This window comes from Cyprinus carpio, chromosome A23, assembly GCF_018340385.1.
Source record: "Cyprinus carpio isolate SPL01 chromosome A23, ASM1834038v1, whole genome shotgun sequence".
Classification (NCBI taxonomy): domain Eukaryota; kingdom Metazoa; phylum Chordata; class Actinopteri; order Cypriniformes; family Cyprinidae; genus Cyprinus; species Cyprinus carpio.
Window position 1 is genome coordinate 22,337,829 of NC_056594.1, and position 22,251 is coordinate 22,360,079.

At 33.5% G+C, this 22,251-nt stretch overlaps 2 protein-coding genes across 2 annotated transcripts in view; one reads left to right on the forward strand and one right to left on the reverse strand.

Annotated features, from left to right (window-relative positions):
• The window catches only part of LOC109045534 (disks large-associated protein 4-like), a 128,158-nt gene extending 112,635 nt beyond the window's left edge, over positions 1 to 15,523 (forward strand). The window contains 6 exon segments of the mRNA XM_042713621.1: positions 1,731 to 2,152; positions 6,795 to 6,887; positions 8,549 to 8,927; positions 10,307 to 10,398; positions 13,166 to 13,318; positions 14,385 to 15,523. Coding sequence (XP_042569555.1) covers positions 1,731 to 2,152; positions 6,795 to 6,887; positions 8,549 to 8,927; positions 10,307 to 10,398; positions 13,166 to 13,318; positions 14,385 to 14,609 — 1,364 coding nt within the window. The 3' untranslated portion in view covers positions 14,610 to 15,523.
• A 5,179-nt stretch (positions 15,524 to 20,702) lies between these two features.
• LOC109076571 (myosin regulatory light polypeptide 9) overlaps positions 20,703 to 22,251 on the reverse strand; it is a 5,258-nt gene continuing 3,709 nt past the window's right edge. The window contains exons 4-5 of the mRNA XM_042713623.1: positions 20,883 to 21,076; positions 20,703 to 20,803 (exon numbers count right to left, since the gene is read on the reverse strand). Of these exons, the coding sequence (XP_042569557.1) occupies positions 20,901 to 21,076 (176 nt within the window). The 3' untranslated portion in view covers positions 20,703 to 20,803; positions 20,883 to 20,900. The remainder of the gene's footprint in view (positions 20,804 to 20,882; positions 21,077 to 22,251) is intronic.

The window sequence follows — 22,251 nt, forward strand, 5'->3', positions numbered from 1 at the left end:
TGTGATGTTTTTATCAGCTGTTTGGACTCTCATTCTGACGGCACCCATGCTTTTTTGACTCTTTTGTGTATAGCTTGGCTCTTTGTCATCACATCTTCTCATGTCATCTGTATTGGCAGTCAAACGGTCATAGACTGCTGTGTAGCATCTGTCCTGGCAGCAGACGGTGAGCACATCGCTCGGTGCACAGTGCCAGCGAGCCGTGCCAGAGCGAGGAAACAGATTTATCCAATACTGTCTCTGAGCCCCACAGTCCTGCGTTGGACTTGACCTGGCACTGAGTCCTCTTTACAGCACGGCCAAAACAGAGGAGAATTGTTCACGAATCTCTCGAGGGAGGGCAGATATTAGCCCTGATCGTGCGGTTAAATGAGTCTTTGTGCTCGTCGAAGAACTGTTGACTGAATGTAGTTCTTCAGTGTTGACCGAACTCGTATAAAATTGATCTGTCATCAACAGTGTTGGACAGTTATTATAAAAATATATAGCAATGCTGCTAACTTAACTTTTTTTAGTTTAAAAATAGAGTTCATCACAGTGAATTCACACTATTTTCAGTGCAGTTATTTCCGATCTATAAAAAGTTGGCAGTCAAGATCTTTCAAAGTATTTTTAAATTTTTGTAAATATTCTGTTATGATCATTAAGGCTGCATTTATTTGATCAGAAATACAGTAAAAATAGTAATATTGTGAAATATTATTACAATTTAAAATAGCAGTTTTCTATTTGAATATATTGTAAACTGTAATTTATTTCTGTGATGCGCAGCTGTATTTTCAGCATCATTACTCCAGTCTTCAGTGTCACATGATCTTCAGAAATCATTCTAATATGATGATTTGCTGCTCAAGAAACATTTCTGATTATCAATGTTGAAAACAGTTGTGCTGCACAATATTTTTGTGGAAACTGTAATATATATTTTTTTGCAGGATTTTCTTTAATAAATAGAAATTTCAAAAGAACAGCTTTTCTTTGAAATAGAAATCTTTTGTAACATTATAAATGTCTTTACTGACACTTTTAATGCATCTTTGCTGAAAAAAATTTATATTTTCAAACATAAATTACCAGGAAAAAATTATATATGTAGTTTAAAATAATCTAAAGTATTTTGCAGATGTTTTATTTTAACGCTTCAGTAAAGTGAAGTTACTTATATTATCTATTATCTATTATCTATTGTATAGATTTACAGTGGCATATTTATTTATTTGTTTTGACTCACCATTCAATTGTTACTGAATCAGATTATTAGATTTTTTTTAAAACCATTTAAACCACTAGATTATCAAATTTTGGCTCTGTCTGTATAATTTCATAATATAACATGTATATAATGTCCAGCAGAAATAACTGTATGGTGATATAAAATGACTCATATGGTGGAATAGATTTTGGTCTTACCGCCTACTAGCTTGTATGCTTTCAAAGCAAGTTCTCCTACACTGTTCAGCAGGCTAATAATACACCAGTGAGCGTTATCATCGGGCTTCATGACACGCCGTACCAACCCAGCGTCTCGTCAGCAGATTTCAGCCCATGGGCGACACATTCCTGACACGGAATGAGAGGAATGCTGTCCAGATTTGAGCGTGTAAATGCCTGGCTTTGTCTCATCTCTTCCCGTGACTCCCAAGCAGGGGTTGCTGGGATAAGACGTGTGACGAGACTTTGTATTGGAGTTGTGGGAACGTTCTTACAGTCCATCTTCCTGTGTTTTTCAGTGTCCATGTGTACGGCCGTCTGTAAGAAGAATCCTCCGCCTATTCCTCCTCGCACCACCTCCAAGCCCTATATCTCGGTGACGGTGCAGAGCAGCACTGAATCGGCCCAGGACACGTACCTGGACAGCCAGGACCAGCGCAGCGAGGTCAACAGCCAATCAGGACGCAGCAACTCCTCCGACAGCATCGCCAGCTCTCGGACAGGAAGTCTGGTGAAGGCCAGGCGGCCGCCCATCCTGCCGCCCATCCCCGCCCCGCGGGAACCCGTGCCCATGCCCAGTGCGAGAGTGACCACGCCTCCTCCCGCCATCGCTCTGCCCTCTCCCGCCCCGGACACTAAAAAGGAGCCCGTGAGCCTCACTGTGGCACCTGGAGAACCACAAGCCCTGCCCAAGAGAAAACTCTCATCCATCGGCATTCAGGTGTGTGCGTGAATATTTATGATGTCGTCGTGATGTTTTTATGCTGTTGGATGGCGTATTCGGTATAAAGTCATGTGACTTCACTCCCATTGGTAGTCGCTGCTCATTTGCATGAGTTTTAACTAAGTTTTGTTGATTCTCCGGTAGTTGCTCATTTGGAGTCAAAGCGACTTCTGGTTGAGTTGTTGCAAATCATCAGTGTGAACGCATTGTTAAAAATATAAGCGTTTTTTTTTTTACTGTACATTTATAGGGTTACTCCATCCCAAAATGAAAATTTTGTCATTAATCACTTACCCCCATGTCATTCCAAACCTGTAAATTCGTTCGTCTTTGGAACACAATTTAAGATATTTTGGATGAAAACCGGGAGGCTTGAGACTGTCCCATAGACTGCCAAGTAAATAACAGTCTCAAGGTCCATAAAAGGTATGAAAATCATTGTCAGAATACTCCATCTGCCATCAGTGATTCAACCGTAACGTTATGAAGCGATGAGGATACTTTTTGTACACAAAGAAAACAAAAATAACGACTTTATTCAACAATTCCTCTCCTCTGTGTCACTCCAAATCAGCGTCAAGTCAGATGGAGTATTCTGATGATGCTTTTCATACTTTTATGGACCTTGACACTGTATTTTATTTGGCAGTCTATGGGACAGTCACAAGCCTCCAGGTTTTCATCCAAATGATCTTAAATTGTGTTCCGAAGAAGAACAAAGCTTTTACGGGTTAGGAACGACATGGGGGTAAGTGATTAATGACAAAATGTTCATTTTCATCCCTTTAAGACTTTTTTTTTTTTTTTTTTTTTTTTTTTTTTTTTTTTAATAGTAAATTTAGTATAGGTTTTTACAGTTTGTTATTGTAATTTGATTACAGTAAAACTAAAAGAAATGGCCAATTTACTTGATTAAATATTTAGATTATTAATTGGTTAATAAACACACAAATCATTTGATTAATCATTAAATCACCAAGCTAACTGTTAAATGTCTGTTGTATTTTATTTTAGCATTAGTCAGTCTTAGGATTGATAATGATAAAAATAGAAAAAAGTTCATGTTAAAATAAAGTGCAATGGGTATGTAGTTATTTGTTTAGTGTGTGTGTGTGTGTGTGTGTGTGTGTGTATATATATATATATGTATATGTGTGTGTGTATATGTGTGTATGTATGTATGTACAGAGCTGGGTAGATTACTTATGAATTGTAATCAGTTACTGATTACAGATTACATGACAAAATTTGTTGTCAGTAATATAATCTCTTAGATTACACATTTTTGGTAACGTAATCTGATTACTTTTGGATTACATTTAGATTACATTTGTGCTAGCCCTAATTTGATATCACATAGGCTATATTGAATTAGCCTAATCTTGTACTATTTTGACAGATACAAAGAAAGAATATATTCCAAAAAAAATATTTAATTCACCAAGAAGAGCCATAATAGCTTCTTTTTCAAGTGCAATGTATGGACAGTTAATACTTAAAAAATACTAACACTAATGTACCTTGCTGTCAGTGTTTGCTAGTAACACTGAATAAAACAAAACCACATCTTATGATTTTAAAGCATATTTACTTTTTTAAGAAATTTATTAAGTAAATTTAGAAAACAGCTACATTACAAAAACATATTGAAAAACACAAAGTTCACAGCAATATCACTGCTAGGTCAAATATTTAATCTAAAAAACATTAGAAGTGTATATGACTGTATCAATGAAAAACATCAAACTATAGCTACATTGCAAACATGAATTTTGAAAAAGAATAAATTCACACAGCAATGACATTTCTATCCATCTCAAAACATTTTAAGTGCATGGTAACAATGAGGAAAAGACAAACAATATTACAAAAATGAATATTAAAGAACATGAAACTCACAACAATAACACTGGTAATACATACATACATACACATATATATATATATACATACATACACATATATATATACAGGGTTTTTCCTGGGTCAAAATTGGTCTTCGGTGGTGGCTGACCGACATGGTCATACACACACATCAAGGAGTACCATAGTACCCACATGATCCGCAAGCCCAATATTGACAATAAATGTTAAATTTAAAATAAATACAAAGAAACAGTTTTTTTCTTATCCTATTTATTCATGAAAAAACGATCCCTGTCAGGGTAGATAGTAAAAGAAAGCCATTACAACTTATTTTACATCTAAACATCATCGATACCAAAGTATATTTGAAATGTCAAAGGTATCACAATTTATCCATTTACAAATTATGCAATTATCAGACACAGATATTACCTGTCACTCTCACTGTCATCCTTTCTTGCTTGCCCTCTTTGCAAAAAAAGCTGTGATTTTTTCCACCACTGGCTTTCATAGTTTTGAAGATAAAATCCTTTTTTGATAGACCTTGATAATTATTTTAGACATAATCATATCAATTAAAAAGCAGCATTAAAAACGTAGCGTTAAAAGGTGTAATAGTGTAATTTTTACCATATATAATTTAATAAAATTAGCAGCTAGCTAGCAACAGCTTGCTTTGTGCTTTGATCTAGTTTATCTCACTCCAGTCTATCTTTAAACGAAATGATTTATAGGTAATGTTACTACACAATGTCATAGGCCTATACATACTATGGATTATTAAGGCTAAATTTTACTAAACACTCTTGCTAAATGGGGTGAGCACACTTCCTTTCTCATTTCAGATGTGTAAATTCTTCTTCTTAGAAGTAATGATTTGTTATACACCGGTTCAGACACTGACGGGCAGACCAACTGCTTTAACCATTCATTATAATGAATCGACTCAAAGGAATCATAGGTCGCGAATCGGACTTTAGCGGACTGTTAGGACATCGCGAAAGATTTGTCAACACACACACACACACACACACACTTCATAACTGGATAGATTTTTTTTTTCTATCGTTTATTTAAAGTTATGTCAGCTGTATGTGCGGAATGCTTGTCACAAGTTATAAGAGAAGATATAGGCAACTGTTTTTTTTTTTTTTTGACTTCAATTTCACAGCCAGCGGTATTCAGCAAAAATAATCTCCGAATGCACCACGTGAAACATGGATTCGGTCTTCCGACCTTTAGGATCAGTTGATTTTGATGCGAGGGAGAGAGCAAAGACAGATCTGAAGCCGGAGAGTGCGCGCGCGCGGGGGAGGGGCGCTGTGCTCGTTCTCTCCGTCACTCCGTATGTAGCATGCTTCACTCACAAAACCCAATTACACATCAAATAAGGCTTTGGCGGGACAAAAAATCGTTTTGGCGGCCGCCAAAAAATTTTCAATGTAGGAAAAACCCTGTATATATATATATATATTTTAAAGACCATTTCTGGGTCAAATCTTTCATCTCAAACAGCTTTCCCTATCCGATCTCTTTTTTTTTTTTTTTTTTCTTGTCTCAAGAAATATCTGTGTCCACACGAAACCACAAAACCAACACAAAACGATGTAGTATACATGCCAGACCAGTATTCTGCCACAGATATACACTAAAAACAGAGAAGACTACATGGACTATGCGCATAAACCCTGCGCGTGGTATACAAACGAACATGGAACAACACATTTATTAATCTGTGTTAATGTTAGTTAATAAAAAGACAATCGTTCAGTGTTTGTTCACGTTTTTGTTAATGTTACGTGTCTGACTGGGGGCGAGACGTGGGCTGATGACGTCATTGTTTCAGAAAATAAACAGATTTGCTGTCTGAACAAAAACGCAAAGGCGGCGTTTTCAAATTTATCCACCCGGTTTCAAAAAATATCGGTTTCACAGCAAATTAGTCATTGGTAGGCAGAGCTTACACTGAACAGTGACATTTTTACCGTGTCTTTCTTTAAAAATGAAATGATGTCAGTACATCCAGTGATTAAAGGCTGCGTTCTTCACCCTCCATTTTCCATTATCTTGTTGCTGATTTCTTCTGAGCGCGATTCTGACAACCCCCAACCCCCCCCCCTTCCGCCGTTAAGAAGTAGAAGATTTGTGTGTTTTGTGTGTGTTTTGTGTTTGTGTTTGTTTTTTTTTTTGTTGTTCAGCAGCAGCATGAATGATTCATTAATACGGGCAGCGACAAAACGTGCTTCTCACGCTCCACTGACACTCAGTAGTAGTGGAGAGAGATGAATTGCTGTTATTAGGGAGTGAGGATTCGTTGTTGTTTGGGTATAGGTCTGGATGGTTGTTTGAATCAAGATCACGATCGTCACGTTCTCTCGATAATAGATAATGTAATAGAAAATGCATAATCATTAAGTCATGTTTAGGAAAATGTTACTAGTATGTTTATGCATTTTTTTTTTTTACGTTTTTTTTTTAAAAAAAATTATGTTTTATAAAGTAGTTGATATTGTCTGATGTTTTGTTATGTGTAGAAATCATCTTGATCTTATATGTGTAGTTCATTCATACTCTCATTCAGGCTAATTCGTTGATATGTAAATGTGGGCGGTCATATGTTAATGAGCTCATGACGTACCGTGAGAGGTTTTTGTATTTTAGTGTCATTAAATGGTCTGGGTGAACTAGGGAGGGAGTTTTGAGTTGTATCATAGCTATTTTTAATAATAGAATTATTGGATTTGTTTTAGTTGAATTCTTTCTCCTGTGGCAGGTGGATTGTGTGCAGCCGATTCTGAAAGAGGAACAAACTCCCACCACCAGGTTCCAGTCCATCGGGGTTCAGGTTGAAGACGGCAGGCCGTGAGTTTCCTTTAGCATCCTAAAGATAAGAAAAGTTGCACTTCCATTTAGCACTTTGGAATCTGATGCGCTTGTTGACGGCAGCACTTCTCACAAGAGCGTGGTCTGAACGCCGTGTGTGAGTGCCGCTGACTCACACACACACACACACACACACACACACACACACACACACACACACACACACAGAGTTTCTCAGCTGTGTATGGAGCTGAAAGCACTCACAAATAATGATTCAGCGCAGACGGCAGGAGATGATGAGATTCTGTGCGCATCTCCTACTCACTTTGTTTCCTGGCGCTCTCCGTTGCAGTCTATTTTCATATCTTTCCATCGCTCTCATTTACATGTCTGTCTTTAAGTGTGCTGTCTCCCACACACCAGCTGTCCGTCTTTCTTTCTCCCGGCCTGCATTCCCAGTCTCTGCTCCTCCTGTTCGCTTTTTATTTTCTAAGACAGACCAATGAAATGGAGAATATCTGACAGCATGTGGACTAGGGAGTTTTTATTGATATTTGTTGAATTGATAATTATAAATCTATTTAAAATTCTGATTTAGTTTTTTTTTTATAAGCGATTATATAATAACAAAAATAAATAACTTTTTAAAAAAATTTTTATTCATGATATTTTACAATGTTACTTTTTAATAAATATATATTTATAAGAATGTATTTTTAGTTTTATAAAAAATATTAATAAATAATTGTTTAATGGTACATTTTATTATGTACAAATTATTTATTTTGTGTTATGGTTTCTCTAAAATGATGTACAAAACTGAATAAATGAATAATATAAATGATTAAAAACTATTTATTGATGTATATAGTAATGTAGAATTCTGAATATTTTATTTGCATTTTTGAATTATAATGTTTAATGAAATGCATTGTAATTTTGCCATGTTTATAAGAACATGACAACATGACAATGCATTTCGTTAAATATTACAATTAATAATAAATATTTAATTTTAGTTAAAAAATTCTCTTAATGTACAAAACGGAATAATTTTAAATGGAAATAAAAATTATAAGAATATATATATAAATATATATAAATATATATATATATATATTATATATATATATATATATTATATATATATATAATATTTTGTAATTCTAAAATTTTAATTATAATATTTAAAGAAATGCATAATCACAGTATTATGTTTATAAAATTTTTTTATTATTATTAATTTTGATGTTTAGGATTTTATAATTTGTACAGTTTTAGATTTAGATTTTTTGTAAACAATTAATAAATGTTTTTTGCTCTTGATGTACAAAATTTTATATATTTATGCTATAATTAATAAAAAATTTATTATTAATTATATTATTAATTATATTAAATTGTAGAATTCTTTGTTTTTTTATTTTTTTTTTTTTTTGTATTTTTAAATTATTATCTTTCTAAAACAATGGTTTTTTTTTTTATATTTAAAGAAATTCTTAATCATGGTGCCATGTTTATTAAAAAATTATAGTATTGTGAAACATTTTATAATATTTAAAGAAATTCTTAATCATGGTGCCATGTTTATTAAAAAAATTATAGTATTGTAAAACATTTTGTGATTTAATTAAAATATGTCTGACAAAATGTATGCTGTTTTAGAAGAAGTATCATATTGGTGCAAGTGTGAGTGTTGGTCAGTGTCTCTTCTCTCTGTGTGTCCATAGACAGGAGACGACGGAGGCCGAATCCCAGGAGCAGTCTGACGGTAAACCTTCGGAGAACAAGACGCCCAACCGGTCTCTGGACGGCTGCAGCGTTCACAAACCTCCGCGTGCTTCCGCCTCGCTGCAGGAGAAGCTGGACCCGGCGCTGGACCCGTCCTCCCTCCCGCCGCCCGACCCGTCTCTGCAGGCCGGGAGCGGCAGCGTGAACGGGGACCTGGAGCAGCCCGGGGGCTCTGCGTGCCTCAGGGACGGACGCTGGTTCCAGAAGCTTCTGCAGGCCGAGACGGACCGCATGGAGGCCTGGTGTCAGCAGATGGACCAGGAGACCAAAGACAAGCAGCTGTCCGAGGACGGTGAGATACTCACATACAGACACATCACCAGGAGTTTCACTGTCCAGTCTATTCCTGACCGATCACATCAGTCCAGTGTGTTAATTATTCAAATAACCGTGTCATTTCAACACACAACAACTAATCAATAATAAAAACTAATGACAATCAAATCATTGCCATTTCAATTCCTAACGGATAAAATCAATTGAAATAATTTTATTCAGTTAATCAAACATTTATTCAATAACTAATCAATCGTAAACCTGATAGTGATTTGGATTGTATGGTCAGTTCCTGTTGAAGAAAGTTAGTTTCTATTTTTATTATTCAAATATGTAGTGTAATTTAATATGAATGTGTATGGAATGTAATATGTAAATTCAGTATTATTATTCAGTTAATAAAAAGTAATTTCATCACTCAAGTAATCGATAATAAAAAATAACTCTCAATGAATTTAATTAGCCAGGCAATTCCTGATGGATCAAATGAATTTATTAAATTCATTATTATAATGAATTATATAATAATAATAATAATATTTTTTATGATATTAATAATATTTATAATATAAAATAATATAAGTTATTTTTATGTAATTGCTTTTTTTTTTTTTTTTATTTTTTTTATTATTATTTTTTATTTTTTTTATTATTTTTTTTATTATTTTTATTATTATTTAGAATCTGTTTAATTTAATCAAACCAATTCCAATCCATTTCTTTTGGAAATTTTGTTAAAGCAGTTCATTTAATTATTTTCAATTATTTTTTTCAAATATGTAGTTGATTTCAGTTCAACAACAACAACTAATCCATAATGATTGAAACATTGATGAAACATTATCGATTGAATAAATAATTTACATTAAACATTATTATAATGTGCATTAAATATTTTCTCTGTGTAAGTAAATATATAAGTGTGTTTATACATATAATGAAATAAAAAAAAACTACATTAATACAGTGATTTTTAATATATATATTATTTAAATGTAATTTAAACTCATCTTAAATGACCTTTTCACTGTTTCAGCCTCTTGTTTGAATGTTTTCAGACTTTTCTAGAGTGTTTGTTAATAGCAGCAGGTTTATCTGGCCGTCCTCGTGTGTTTAACTCTGATCTCAGGAGCTCCATTCAGACGCCCGGCGGATCCATGAAGAACAGATGATATCGCTCTCGCTCTAAACGAGCCGCCTCATTAACGAGCTTTAATCAGAAACGCCTCTCTGTTGTCTGCTCACTTTGGTGATTAAAGTCATTAGGTTTGAATGGAGAGAATGGAAATCAGTGGCTCTGATGAATGCTGGTGTGTCAATCCGTGATGAGCTGCTCTCTGAGTTTACTGAATAGACATCAGTCACATCATCATGTGTCTCTTTGTGGTCCTGTAGTGTTGGGCAAGGTCCGCAGTGCCGTAGGCAGCGCTCAGCTCTTAATGTCTCAGAAGTTCCAGCAGTTTCGGGGTCTCTGTGAGCAGAACCTGGTGAGTGCTTATAACATCAAACACATGTCCAGGTCACAGGTCACCCAAAATCAAAAGGCAATGGCACTCAATTTCTGTAAAGGCCCCAAATGTTTTTTTTTTTTTATTAACATTAAATTTTTCTGATTGTTGTAACAAATGTAGTGTATATATTTTTAATACAGTAATAAAACAGTGATTATTTAAATAAACTGCTAAAAAATATATTTAATCTAGAGGTGTGAATCCATTCTTAATGGTCAAAATCTTAATGTATATAATAATACATATGTAAATACTATAAAAATAAAAAGTATGTAATTATTTATCTTGGCACGAGATCTCGCGTTAAGGTGTGAAGGTATATCTGCATTACACTGGCCCTTTCTCCAGTGGTGATATGTAATGTAAGGTATGTAAGATATTATGTTCACATCAGGCAAGTGGCCGCATGATAAGTGGGAAAATTCTTTATCCAGTCATAAAAACAGAATTCACAGTTTAACACGGAATGTCACGGAATTTCTCAAATTTTGAATTACTTAACCAAAAGTAGGTCATTCCACTTCAATCAAATCATGATATGGACTAGTATCTGTAAATATAAAGCCGCAGAAGTCGATTTAAATATGAATCCTGCATGTTCTGCGTGTCTCTGTTAATGAATAACGCAGACAAACGGTTTACACACACACACTAAATATGAATCTTGAGTGTTCTTTTTGTCTGTCTGTCTCTGTTAATGAATTGCGCATGTGGGCGTGAAGATTTGAGCTGCTTTTAGAGTCACTTCATGAGCATTTGACCGTTTGATTTGAGTAAAACTAGACTCATATCACGCACAGAACTGTAAAGGTATTCACGGCGACCCGTCAAAATAAAAGTCCGGTTTGAAATAACAACAGTAGAATGCTTACTACTACTACTATTACTACTACTAAAATGAAACAAACATCATTTTAAAGGAATAATCACACAACATTTCTTCCATGCTTTAATTTTAAATCCCCTTTGTTTGCCAAAAAATTACGTTTGCTTAATTTTCAATAATTAAATGATAAATGATGAAATTAATGTTTTATGCCTTCATTTGATAACCAGAAAAATGTAAATGTACAACTCAGAATTTCTGAGGGAAAAAATTCATAAGGCTACTTTAAGAAAAAATTAAATTAATAAATTAAGCTGTGTTATGCATTCAAATAGTTAGACATGATGAAACACAGAATTTGGTAACAATAAAAAAATATAAATAATATGGTGAGAAAACATAAAACATTTCACAGGGCCCTAAACATGTATTTTTTGTTAAACTTTTAATAAATTGATGTGAAAATGTATATACTATTAAAAAGGAGTAGATAAAAATTAAATGGAAAAAAACGTATAATTTCTTTTATTAAAGTAGAAATCAGTTTGCAAAATAATATACTGACTGCTACTTTAAAGGGATATTATTTGTTGTTTATTATTTATTTTTATGTATACTATATAATTTTGTGCAATTACTTGCGTCAGTTGTTTGTGGCAAACCCTTTTGCAGTGTTTACATGTTTATACCTGCATAAAATGTATTAAAATAGATGTTTAATTTCATAAAGTACAATTTGATTTCAAAATGAACCTGCATTTTTTTGCATTTTGTGTTTTTCAGTTGAATAAAAGACAATTTTTCCCTATATATTTCATCATTGAGGATTTCTTTAAAAAAAAGTTTAAAAATCTGGTCTCGTCTCGTTCTCGTGGGATAAGTGTCTCGTCACACCCCTATTAAGGAATTATTATAATTTCATCTTTATTCATTGAATAATTCTTTTATTATTATTATTTGCAGTTACACATTTAAGAATTAATTAAAATGTTTGTGTATATAAAGTAACTAAATGTTAAAAAATTATATATTTTATTATTTAATATTTATTTGCATGTATGTGATCATTTTGATATATGTTTTTGTAATTATTATTAATTTATTTATTTTTCTGCTGACAACTTAGGCTGCAGGATGAGTAATATAAAAATAAAAAAGTATATAATTTATCATTTTATTATTTATTTTTCATTTATTCCTAATATATTTTGGGAATAAAGCATTATCATTATTTCATCTTTATTCATTTAATTATAATTAAAATGTAGTTATATATTTTAAGATTAATTAAAATTTAATGAATTAATGAAAATAATGTTATACTAAAACTAAAAAACTAAAGATAACCTATAGAAAGACAAAACGCACATCCTTTTTATTTTATATATATATATATATATTTTTTTATTATTATTATTATTTTTTTTTTTTTTGGTAATTGCCGCTTTGAGCGATTATGTAACTGTGGCATCCGTAATTGTAATCACGATTAGAAGTTTGATTAACTGTGCATCCCTATACCAGCCTATAATAACACTCAGATCCTGCTGGATACCATCTAGTCCCTCATGATTTCCTGTGAAATATTTTCCTCACTGCTGGTGTTCTGATCATATGAGGTTGAGTTGATGTTTGATTAAGATCATTTTGGTTTGTGTTTAGTAGCATTATTCTGCTGGATTCTCTGCTGTTTTGTCTTGATTTATTCTTGTTAGCTTTTTCCATTTGTGAATAAGATCATATACAAATGTGTGGTGTTCATTCTGACAGAAAAAAAGATCCAGTTGACCTGAAGTGGACAGTCTGTGATTCTCTTCCAGATGTTTTTCTCTTGTTTTTAAGCGTCTGGCAGATTCTTTTATCCACAGTGTCTCACTGAAGCTGTGTAGTTGATGTCTGATGTGTGTTTTGGGTCAGGATGCGAGCGCTCAGCCGCGGCCCACAGCGCAGGATCTGGCCGGGTTCTGGGATCTGCTGCAGCTCTCCATCGAGGACATCAGCATGAAGTTTGACGAGCTCCACCTCCTCCGGTCCAACGACTGGAAGATGTCTGAGACCCAGGACAAAAAGGTCCAACTGCCAAACCTTTCAAGCATCCTAACATGTCGCTTTGCTTGTGTAGACAATCTGAAAGTAGAATAAAAATACGGTTTGTGGATATTCTTCAGTTTTTAGATCTTGAACTAGCCGTATTGGAGCTGTCCATCTGTAATAACATCATTTGATGAAAACAAAGTATATCAGATACTAATAGTAGGCAGTATATAATGTGTGTGTGTGTGTATAATACATTACTATTTAATCATTGGTATTTATTTACTTTAATATACTTTAATATATTGTTCTAGTGTGCCTTTTATATATATAAATACGTTGTATTATTTTATAAATGACTTAATATTAAATTCAATATTTATTTTGAGAAATGCATTTTATTTTATTTTAATTTTATTTATTTATTTTATAATGAATTTTAAGCTAACAATGTTTTTAAGTTTAAAAAGTAACATTAATGATAATATTTATAATTAAATATTATTTTATATTTTAGAAATGTAAAATGTAATTTATTTTATACATTTCTGTATTTTATTTTATAAATAATATTTAACTTAGTATGAATTTTATAAATGTGTTTAATGTTATAAACTAGCATAGTGTTTTTTAAAAGGTTAAAAAGCAATAGTAATGATTAAATATTAGGGATGCACTGAAATGTAAACCGGAACCCATTTTAATTTCAAACTAATTAAATTTATTTTAATATGTATTTTATTAAAATGCATTTTATTGTTAATTAATATAATTTAAAATAATCTACCATAATGTGTTTTAATAGTTAAAAAATTGTATTATTTTAATTAAAATTGTATTTTATTTATGTAATATTTTATTTTATTTATTTTTTTTGTTTATTAGTATTGTTTTATATTTTTTTTTTTATTTTTTTTTTTTTTAGTTTGGTTTGGTTGTATTGTTTTATTTTTTTTTTTTTTTTTTGTTTTTATAGTATAAAATAATATTATGTTGTGTTGTTTTGTTTTTTTATTTTATAAATGTATATTTATGTTTTTTTTATTTCACAAATGAGTGCATTAGCACAATCAGATTTTAATTGTTGAATGCATGTCTTCAGGAGGAGAAGAAGTCCGCTCCATCCCACACACCAAAGAAGACGGTGAAGGTCAAACCCACCGGAGGAAAGGAGAGAGGCAGCGACTCGCTGGCCGACAAGCAGCGTCAGGAGGCCAGGAAGCGTCTGATGGCGGCCAAGCGAGCCGTTTCCGAACGGCAGAACTCCGCCACCGAGAGCGCCGAGAGCATCGAGATCTACGTCCCCGAGGCTCAGACGCGACTCTAATGAACACGAAATAACAAACTCCTCACGAGCAGACGTTCTCTAGCGCTCCGGGGCCGGTGTGGCCAAAACAACGAGCAAAAAATACGAAATAAAAAAAAGAGCAAAAAACTGAATTTGAACGCTGCCACAGAAGAACCTCCCCCTTGACGTTAATTTTTATGGTTACTCTTGTAATAATTATAAATGTTATAAAAGTTAATAATTATCTCATGGAAATATATCAAGACTTGGTCTGTAAATTGTGCTAATATCTCTGATATAAAAAAAAAAAAGACGACGATCTGAGACCCTTTACACGCGTCACATGACCCGCTTCACACGTCACATGACTCCCGCAGCATGCACTCAGGATCCCGCACGTGTGCACTTGTCTTTCATCAGCGCAGTCTTCCTGCTCTCACAAAGCTTTTGGTTTCCTCTTTCCACCGGTTTTGGAGCACGAATGCGTGACTCACTCGAAGGGAACGGTTTCGACGGTACTACGGATACTTGAAGCGAAGCGCCGCAGGAGCTGGTAGAATAGCACAGCAATCAAAACTCACTCAGCTTGTTTTATCTGTCACGTCAAGCGAGCCATCTGTCAGTTCTGCTTATTTAACAGGGTTCAATCATGACCACTCGGCTTTGTTTTTAGGATGAATGTTTTAAAAACTCGATGACAATGTCCAGATTTTTTACTTGGGCCGACAGTCTGTTTGTTTTGTACTGTTATTATTAATGTTATTATGATTTGAAAGCTTTTAGTTGTGTTTTTGTTGTCCAGTCCTTCCATGTGTTTCCAAGCGCTGGGTTTCCGGATGATTTTGAGATCGGCTCCAGATGTGCGTCTGACCAATCAGAGCCCGTCATTTGTGACCCAAGATGTTTTTAATGATTGTTTTCTGTCTGATATTAAAAGTGTCTGTTACGCAGAACTCGCTGATTTGGAAAAGTTGTTTCAGATTTCCACACGAGGAGCCCAGAAGTGTCAGTATTCGCACAGATGATTTACTTCTTGTAGATTAATAATATTTGAACACACTTCACAGTTCTGATCCTGGAGGTTCACTGCCGGTTTGTTCACGTGCCAATTTCAGTGAAGCCAAAGGTGGAAAATGAAGGTTTTATGCCACTTTCATTGACAAGTCATTTGTTTTTCAGAGTTTGTAATCCATTATAAGCTTTAAAGGAATAGTTCAGCCAAAAATGGGAATTTACTCTCCCTCAGGTCATCCAAAATTTATTTGAGTTTGTTTCTTCATCAGATTTGGAGAAATGTAGCATATGCAGTGCACTTGCTCAGCAATGGATGCTCTGTAGTGAATGGGTGCCGTCAGAATGAGAGTCCAAACAGCTGATAAAAACATCACATAAATGCACAACACTCAGTTAATGTGAAGTGAACTTATGATCCATAATAATGCTTTCTAAAAATCTGTTCTGATGAAACAAACTCATCTCCAGCTCAGATGGTATGAGGGTGAGAACATTTGCAGCAAATGTTAATTTTTGAGTGAACTATTCCTTTACGTGCATCAGATCTGAAGGACGTTTCCATCTGTATCAGACCTTGAAGATTGCTGCTGGCTCACAAGAACGTTTCAGAAGCTTGATTTTCACAGTTTGTGTGGTGCATTAAGTTCAGACTTGCTTTAGTTTGGATTCAACATTGATCATCTCTTCTATTTGCTCATATTATGATGGTGACTGGAGCATGGTGACTCGCTCTGAACACACTTCCTGTCGGGTTGAAGACAGCTTTTGCGCTTTAATATTTTTGTGGAAACTGATGCACAACATGTAAAAGTCTTAGTTTTCTGACCAATTAAGTTGATCAAAAGTGCCATTGAATACATTTACTATATTTCTGTTTTAAATAATGTTTTTTGGAACTTACAATTCATCAAAGAATCCTGAAAACAATGTTTAATTTTTCCACAAAAATATTGAGCAGCACAACTGTTTTTAACACTGCTAATAATCAGAAATGTTTCTTGAGCAGCAAATCAGCATATTAGAATGATTTCTGAAAGATCATTTAAATCATTAAAAAAAAAACACTAAATTATTCCAAACTTTTGACCAGTAATGTGTGTGTGTGTGTGTGTGTGTGTGTGTGTGTGTGTGTGTGTGTGTGTGTGTGTGTGTGTGTGTGTGTGTGTGTATTTTCTCCCTTTTGATTTTTGTTCAACAGAAGATAACTTTATAGACATTTTTACATGCACTGATTTTCATCAATCTGAATGGATCTAATGCAACTTTACATTCCTGAAGTAATGTTTATGTGTACCCTAAACTTTTGTTTGTTTAATTTACATTGTTTTGAACTAAATTTTGGTGTATGTTCACCAGAAAATAACTGCGAGCATAAGTGGCGTTTTTCCCCTGATCACATATTTGACAATTAGTCTGAAATGCTTTTTTAGCAAAAATTTTGCAACTATTATATCTCCTCCACTGACCAGTTCGTAAGGTGTTAATAAAGTTAGGAACCACAGTGCTGTGCATGTGCGCAATGTTTTTTGACTCTGATTGAGAAGGTAGTTGAAATCAAATGTATACATGGCTAATGAAAACAGACTGTTACTACTAGTTGAGTTCAATTTGAAATTGCGTGTAATATGTAGTTAAGATGCCGTATGTTGAGTTTTGATAGAGTCATTGGGCTTGTTTTCAGGCTATTTTTTGATTGACCTTTGGGCTGGTTTTGTTACGTAGACTTGGCAACCCCATCCAGTAGTCCAAGAGCACTTCAGTTTCCATTAAAACCATTACAGAGTCTATGAGGGTTTCTGTTGTTTTCTTCAGCAGTGTGGAAGCGGATGAAACCGTGCCTCTCTTGTGTTAAAATTTTAGTGACAAAAGCCCATTCAAAATTCAATTCTTGGTAGAAGATAAAAAAAAGAGGAATTGAATTAATAATAATGAATAATTTCCAAATAATTACTAAAGCATAACCATTTTCTGCTCTGATTTTAAGGTATATTCTGCATGGATTTAAACATGATCATATTTGTTAAGCAGAGTTGAACAATTCACATTCAAGTTCTATTTTGATTTCAACATGTAATGTTATTACAGGTATGAATTTTGATATATTTCTGGCCCAATCCCAGCACAGAGTGCTCAGATTCAAGATTTCACACAATTGATTTGAGCAGTAAAGTAGCATCTTCTGTTACTGTGAGTCTGATGAAAAGTGGTTTTCTCCATCCTCCGGTCCAGGCGCGTGAACGTTCACGTTATCAGCCATTTTGTGTTTTGATGTGTTTTTCTGTTCTCATGTTAGCTCACCTGCCTCTCCAGCAGACACTGATCCTCAGCACAAATCTCTGAACTCTGCACGTCATAGCAATATCAGAGTCCTAAAGCCTTTCTGTTCCTGTGGAAGGATTGATTATCTGCTTGTGACTGAACATCAATGAACTCAAACCCATCAGATCTTAATAGGGCTACGTTGGACACTTACAGACTTTAAATGGACATCTCTTTGTATCATTTTTTATTTTATTTATTTTTGCTTTTCCTTCCTTATTTTAACAGGTGATTCCTCAGATTTTATTGAAAGACATTGTTGAACACACACACACACACACACACACATACATGCTAATGGACGCAAATCAAATGTATTTCACATTCTCATTGTTTTTATGCTATCTTTGGAGAGAAATATTCTCTGTTTCCGAGCTTGATGGTGAGGGCCTGGATGCTTTCATACGTCATCTTGTGTTTGTTCAACCATCAGGATGTTTATTGCACTTTTGTTTGTGTTTATAGTGAGTCACCAGTGTTACATCAACTGCTTTAGTGATAAACACCACTCCTATAGTTGTCATAGTTTTGAAATATGGATATGCTGAATTTAATATAGATAAAAATAAAAAATTATTCAATTTACTAATATTTAACAGTGTAGGTAAAATTACGGCGTGATTTCTCCTGATTACAAAATGTGACACACTGGCAGTGATGTCATTTTGGACAAAATGGTTGAAAGAAGTAAATAATTTCATTCTATTCTAATATTTTTCATAATGTTGACAGCATTTGTCAAGATCAACCAATTTAAAACAACTGTATGTAATTTTTATTTTATTACCTTGCAATATAAGTTTCTAAATCATTCTGACGGTACACTGACTTCTAATTGGGTAAACGCAGATGTACGCATGTGTACAGCAAAAGCTGCTTTAAAGGGATAGTTCACCCAAAACTGAAAATGATCAAAAGTTTTACTCACCCTCAAGCCATCTTAGAGTGATTTTGATTTAGATTTTCTTTCAGTTGAATACAAGTCATATTAAAAAATGTCCTGGCTCTTCCAAGCTTTATAATGCAGTAAGTGTGTGTGTGTGTGTGTGTGTGTGTTTCCAAGCTTTATAATGCAGTAAGTGTGTGTGTGTGTGTGTGTGTGTGTTTCTTCAATAGTCCAAGAAAGTCCAATAAAGTGCATCCATCCATCTATAAAAAGTCTCCCACACGACTCCGGCGGGTGAATAAAGACCTCCTGAAGAGAATCAATGTTTTATTATTATTTTTTATTATTATGTTGCAGTTTTATTGGAATATTGAATCTCAACACCCATTCACTGCCATTATAAAGCTTGGAAGAGCCAGGACGTTTTTTAATATAACTCTGATTGCATTCGTCTGAAAGAAATTCATATAAAAATAGGATGTCTTAAGGGTGAGTAAATTATGGGGTGATTTTCATTTTGTGGTGAACTATCGCCTCAAGTTAGCAAAACAAGTCTAACGCAGCGATGAAAGACCAGATGCCCTTTCTTGAATGGATGTCGATGTAGGAGAGGAGAGCCTTCGCTTCGCTGAGTAAACTGCTTTTGTGGGAAAATAGCATATTGTTTAATGAATCAACAGCCTGTCAGCTAATCCTCAACATGTTTGGGATTAAACATTCCTTTTGGATGTAGGCCTATCTACTTTCAAAGTTTACAACGGAAAAATGCTGTTTATTTATGGGAAGTCATGGACAAGTTTGCAATATTGTTTTTGTTTAAACATTCCTTTTGGATGTAGTCTGATAGAAATTCAGTGACGTCAAGACCGTGATAAGATTGTCACGTGATCCAAGCTGAATTTATAGTTTGTCCTCCTGAGATGTTCAAACAAGATCAAGCAGTTCCTTTAACTGAGCTTTTGTTAAAAAACAACTCTTATAAGTGGGGTGAAAGAGTGGGATTAATAGAATTGTTTGAAGAATTTTTAGTATTTTTTTGTATTTTTTTGGTTAGTGTCCATTAGAAAGCGGTTGGTTTAACACTGATGAATCACATGTGAGTTTGGTCCTGCTTTTTAGCCCTTTTGTAATCAATATAAGAACAAACACATGGAATCTGATCTCAGATCAGAGAATTCAATATGCATACAGGCCCAAATCTCATTCTAACATCTCCAGAGTCCAGAGAAAGAGAGCTTTATATGGATATCATTGATAGCTATTATTTTTCAGGACATGTTTTAAAGTAATATACACATTGTTACGCTCTGTAGATTGTAGGGTCATTGTGGGAATATTTCTTTTTACAATCAAAATAAAGTTTTATTTAACAAGAACACAGCAAACCAGCTGATGTGATGTTTGTCCTTTGAGATTGTTTTTATATTGTTCATGTTTTTTATTGAAGATTATCTTATGAGATTTTTTTTTTTTTGGTTTGTTTTTTGATTGTTAATGTTTGATTGTAATTTAGTTTAATTTATTGTGATGTTTCTATCAGCTGTTTGGACTCTCATTCTGACGGCACCCATTCACTTGGTGAGCAAGTGATGCAATACTTTTACGATACATTTCTCCAAATCTGATGAAGACACAAACTCATCTACATCTTGGATGGCCTGAGGGTGAGCATTTTAGTGCATTTCAATGTTTGGATGAACTATTACTCTTAAAAGCCAGAAAACCAGGATTGGCTTTTTTTATTTGTGTGCATTATGTATGATGATTTGTGTGCAGAACTTGTTAACAGTAAGGAAAGTGGAAAAACATCTTTATCCTAATTGCTAATTTTTTAATTTTTTAGATGTTTTTTTTAGATGTTATTATGTTTTTTATAAATTTTTTTATTAATAAATGATATAAGGTGAAGTTTATTGTTATGTTTATTTTCATATCGTTATCTTCATGTTAAAGGGTGCTTTTGTTTTTGTGTTGTTTTGATCTGGTCTATTATATGTTAACTAGGTGATTTCATCTGGACATAGAAAGAGAGAAAAAAAAAGACTGAAGTGTTGGATCATCAGTATCACAGCATATAAAGGATCTGCACGTACGTCATCAGATGCTGGTTTTTATATGTCGTCCTTGTCTTTGGCTCCGTGTTTGAGGATGCGAGTGAACTCCACGTAGTTGAAGTTTCCTTTCTTGTCGATCGGCGCCTCGCGGAAGAGCTCGTCCACTTCTTCATCTGTGAAACGATCCCCCATGGTGGTCAGCAGCTCGCGGAGATGGTCCTCATGGATGAAACCTGTTCCAGACGCCAGATAAGGTTCAGTTACTTACATGTGAAGATCACAAACACTTATTGTGTCATAATAAAGAAAGGCAGGTGCCATTCGTGTCTTTCAAACATGGATGAAAATTTCTGCAAAAAATTTCAGCAAAAATCCAATCAATGTATTTTATTTTAATTTACAGTCATTTATTTATTTTTCTTTATTTTTAGTTTGATGATGATTTTTTTTTTTATTTTGTTTTTTAATTGTTGTCAGTCGTCTCTGTTGTGTGGGAAGGTTTAGTTTACTATTTTACAATTAAATCCTAATCTAATCATGGCAAACTATATATCGTTGGAAAGGTCTAAGACTGCTAAATAGATATTTTGCCAATGTTTTTTGTTAAAAAATTATGTAGGAAAAGTAATAGATTAATGTATGATAAGAGTGCACCTCAAAAATCTACATCATAATAAGAGGAGTTCTGACCTTTGTTAAAAAAATGTCTTCTTCATTGCCTTTTTCTCTGTCACACTTTAGAAATCATCAGAAATTATATATCAACTGAAAACTTAAAATCTCAAAATTCATCCTTTGAAAACCATTTTAAAATCAGGCATTGCATTACCATGAAAATAGTACATCGAAATCATGTTACAAAATGTTTTCGGACATGAATTATAAAAATGTAAGTTTGGATCATGCACTTTCACGTCTGTGTTCAAAAATGTAAGTGACAGTTAAGGGGTTAAGGTTAGTATCACTTAAATGCTGTTATAGTTTTTATTCATATTTTGAATTAGTTCATATTTTTTTCATAATATCATATTTTAATTCTAGTCACATTTTTATTAATTGTATTGTTTTAGTAATTTTTTTAAATGTCTATAGTTTCCAATTTTTTATTTATTTATTTATAATACCTATAATAACCCTGTTTAAGGTAATGCAATAATTGCAAACATGTATGTGTGTGTGTATCTATAGTATGCACACACACTGTATATATATAATTTAACTTAATACCCAAAACCTATGTTTTACATTTTAATCTAATAAACTATTTCAGAAATAGTGTTTTTTTAATCAGTTTATCTTACATTTGTTATGTTTGTCAGGGGAAAATCTTAAAATAATAAACCCAGTTACTATAATTTTGTACAGAAAATATGGTCTTTCTGAGAAGCTTGTTGATTCATGACTTTGG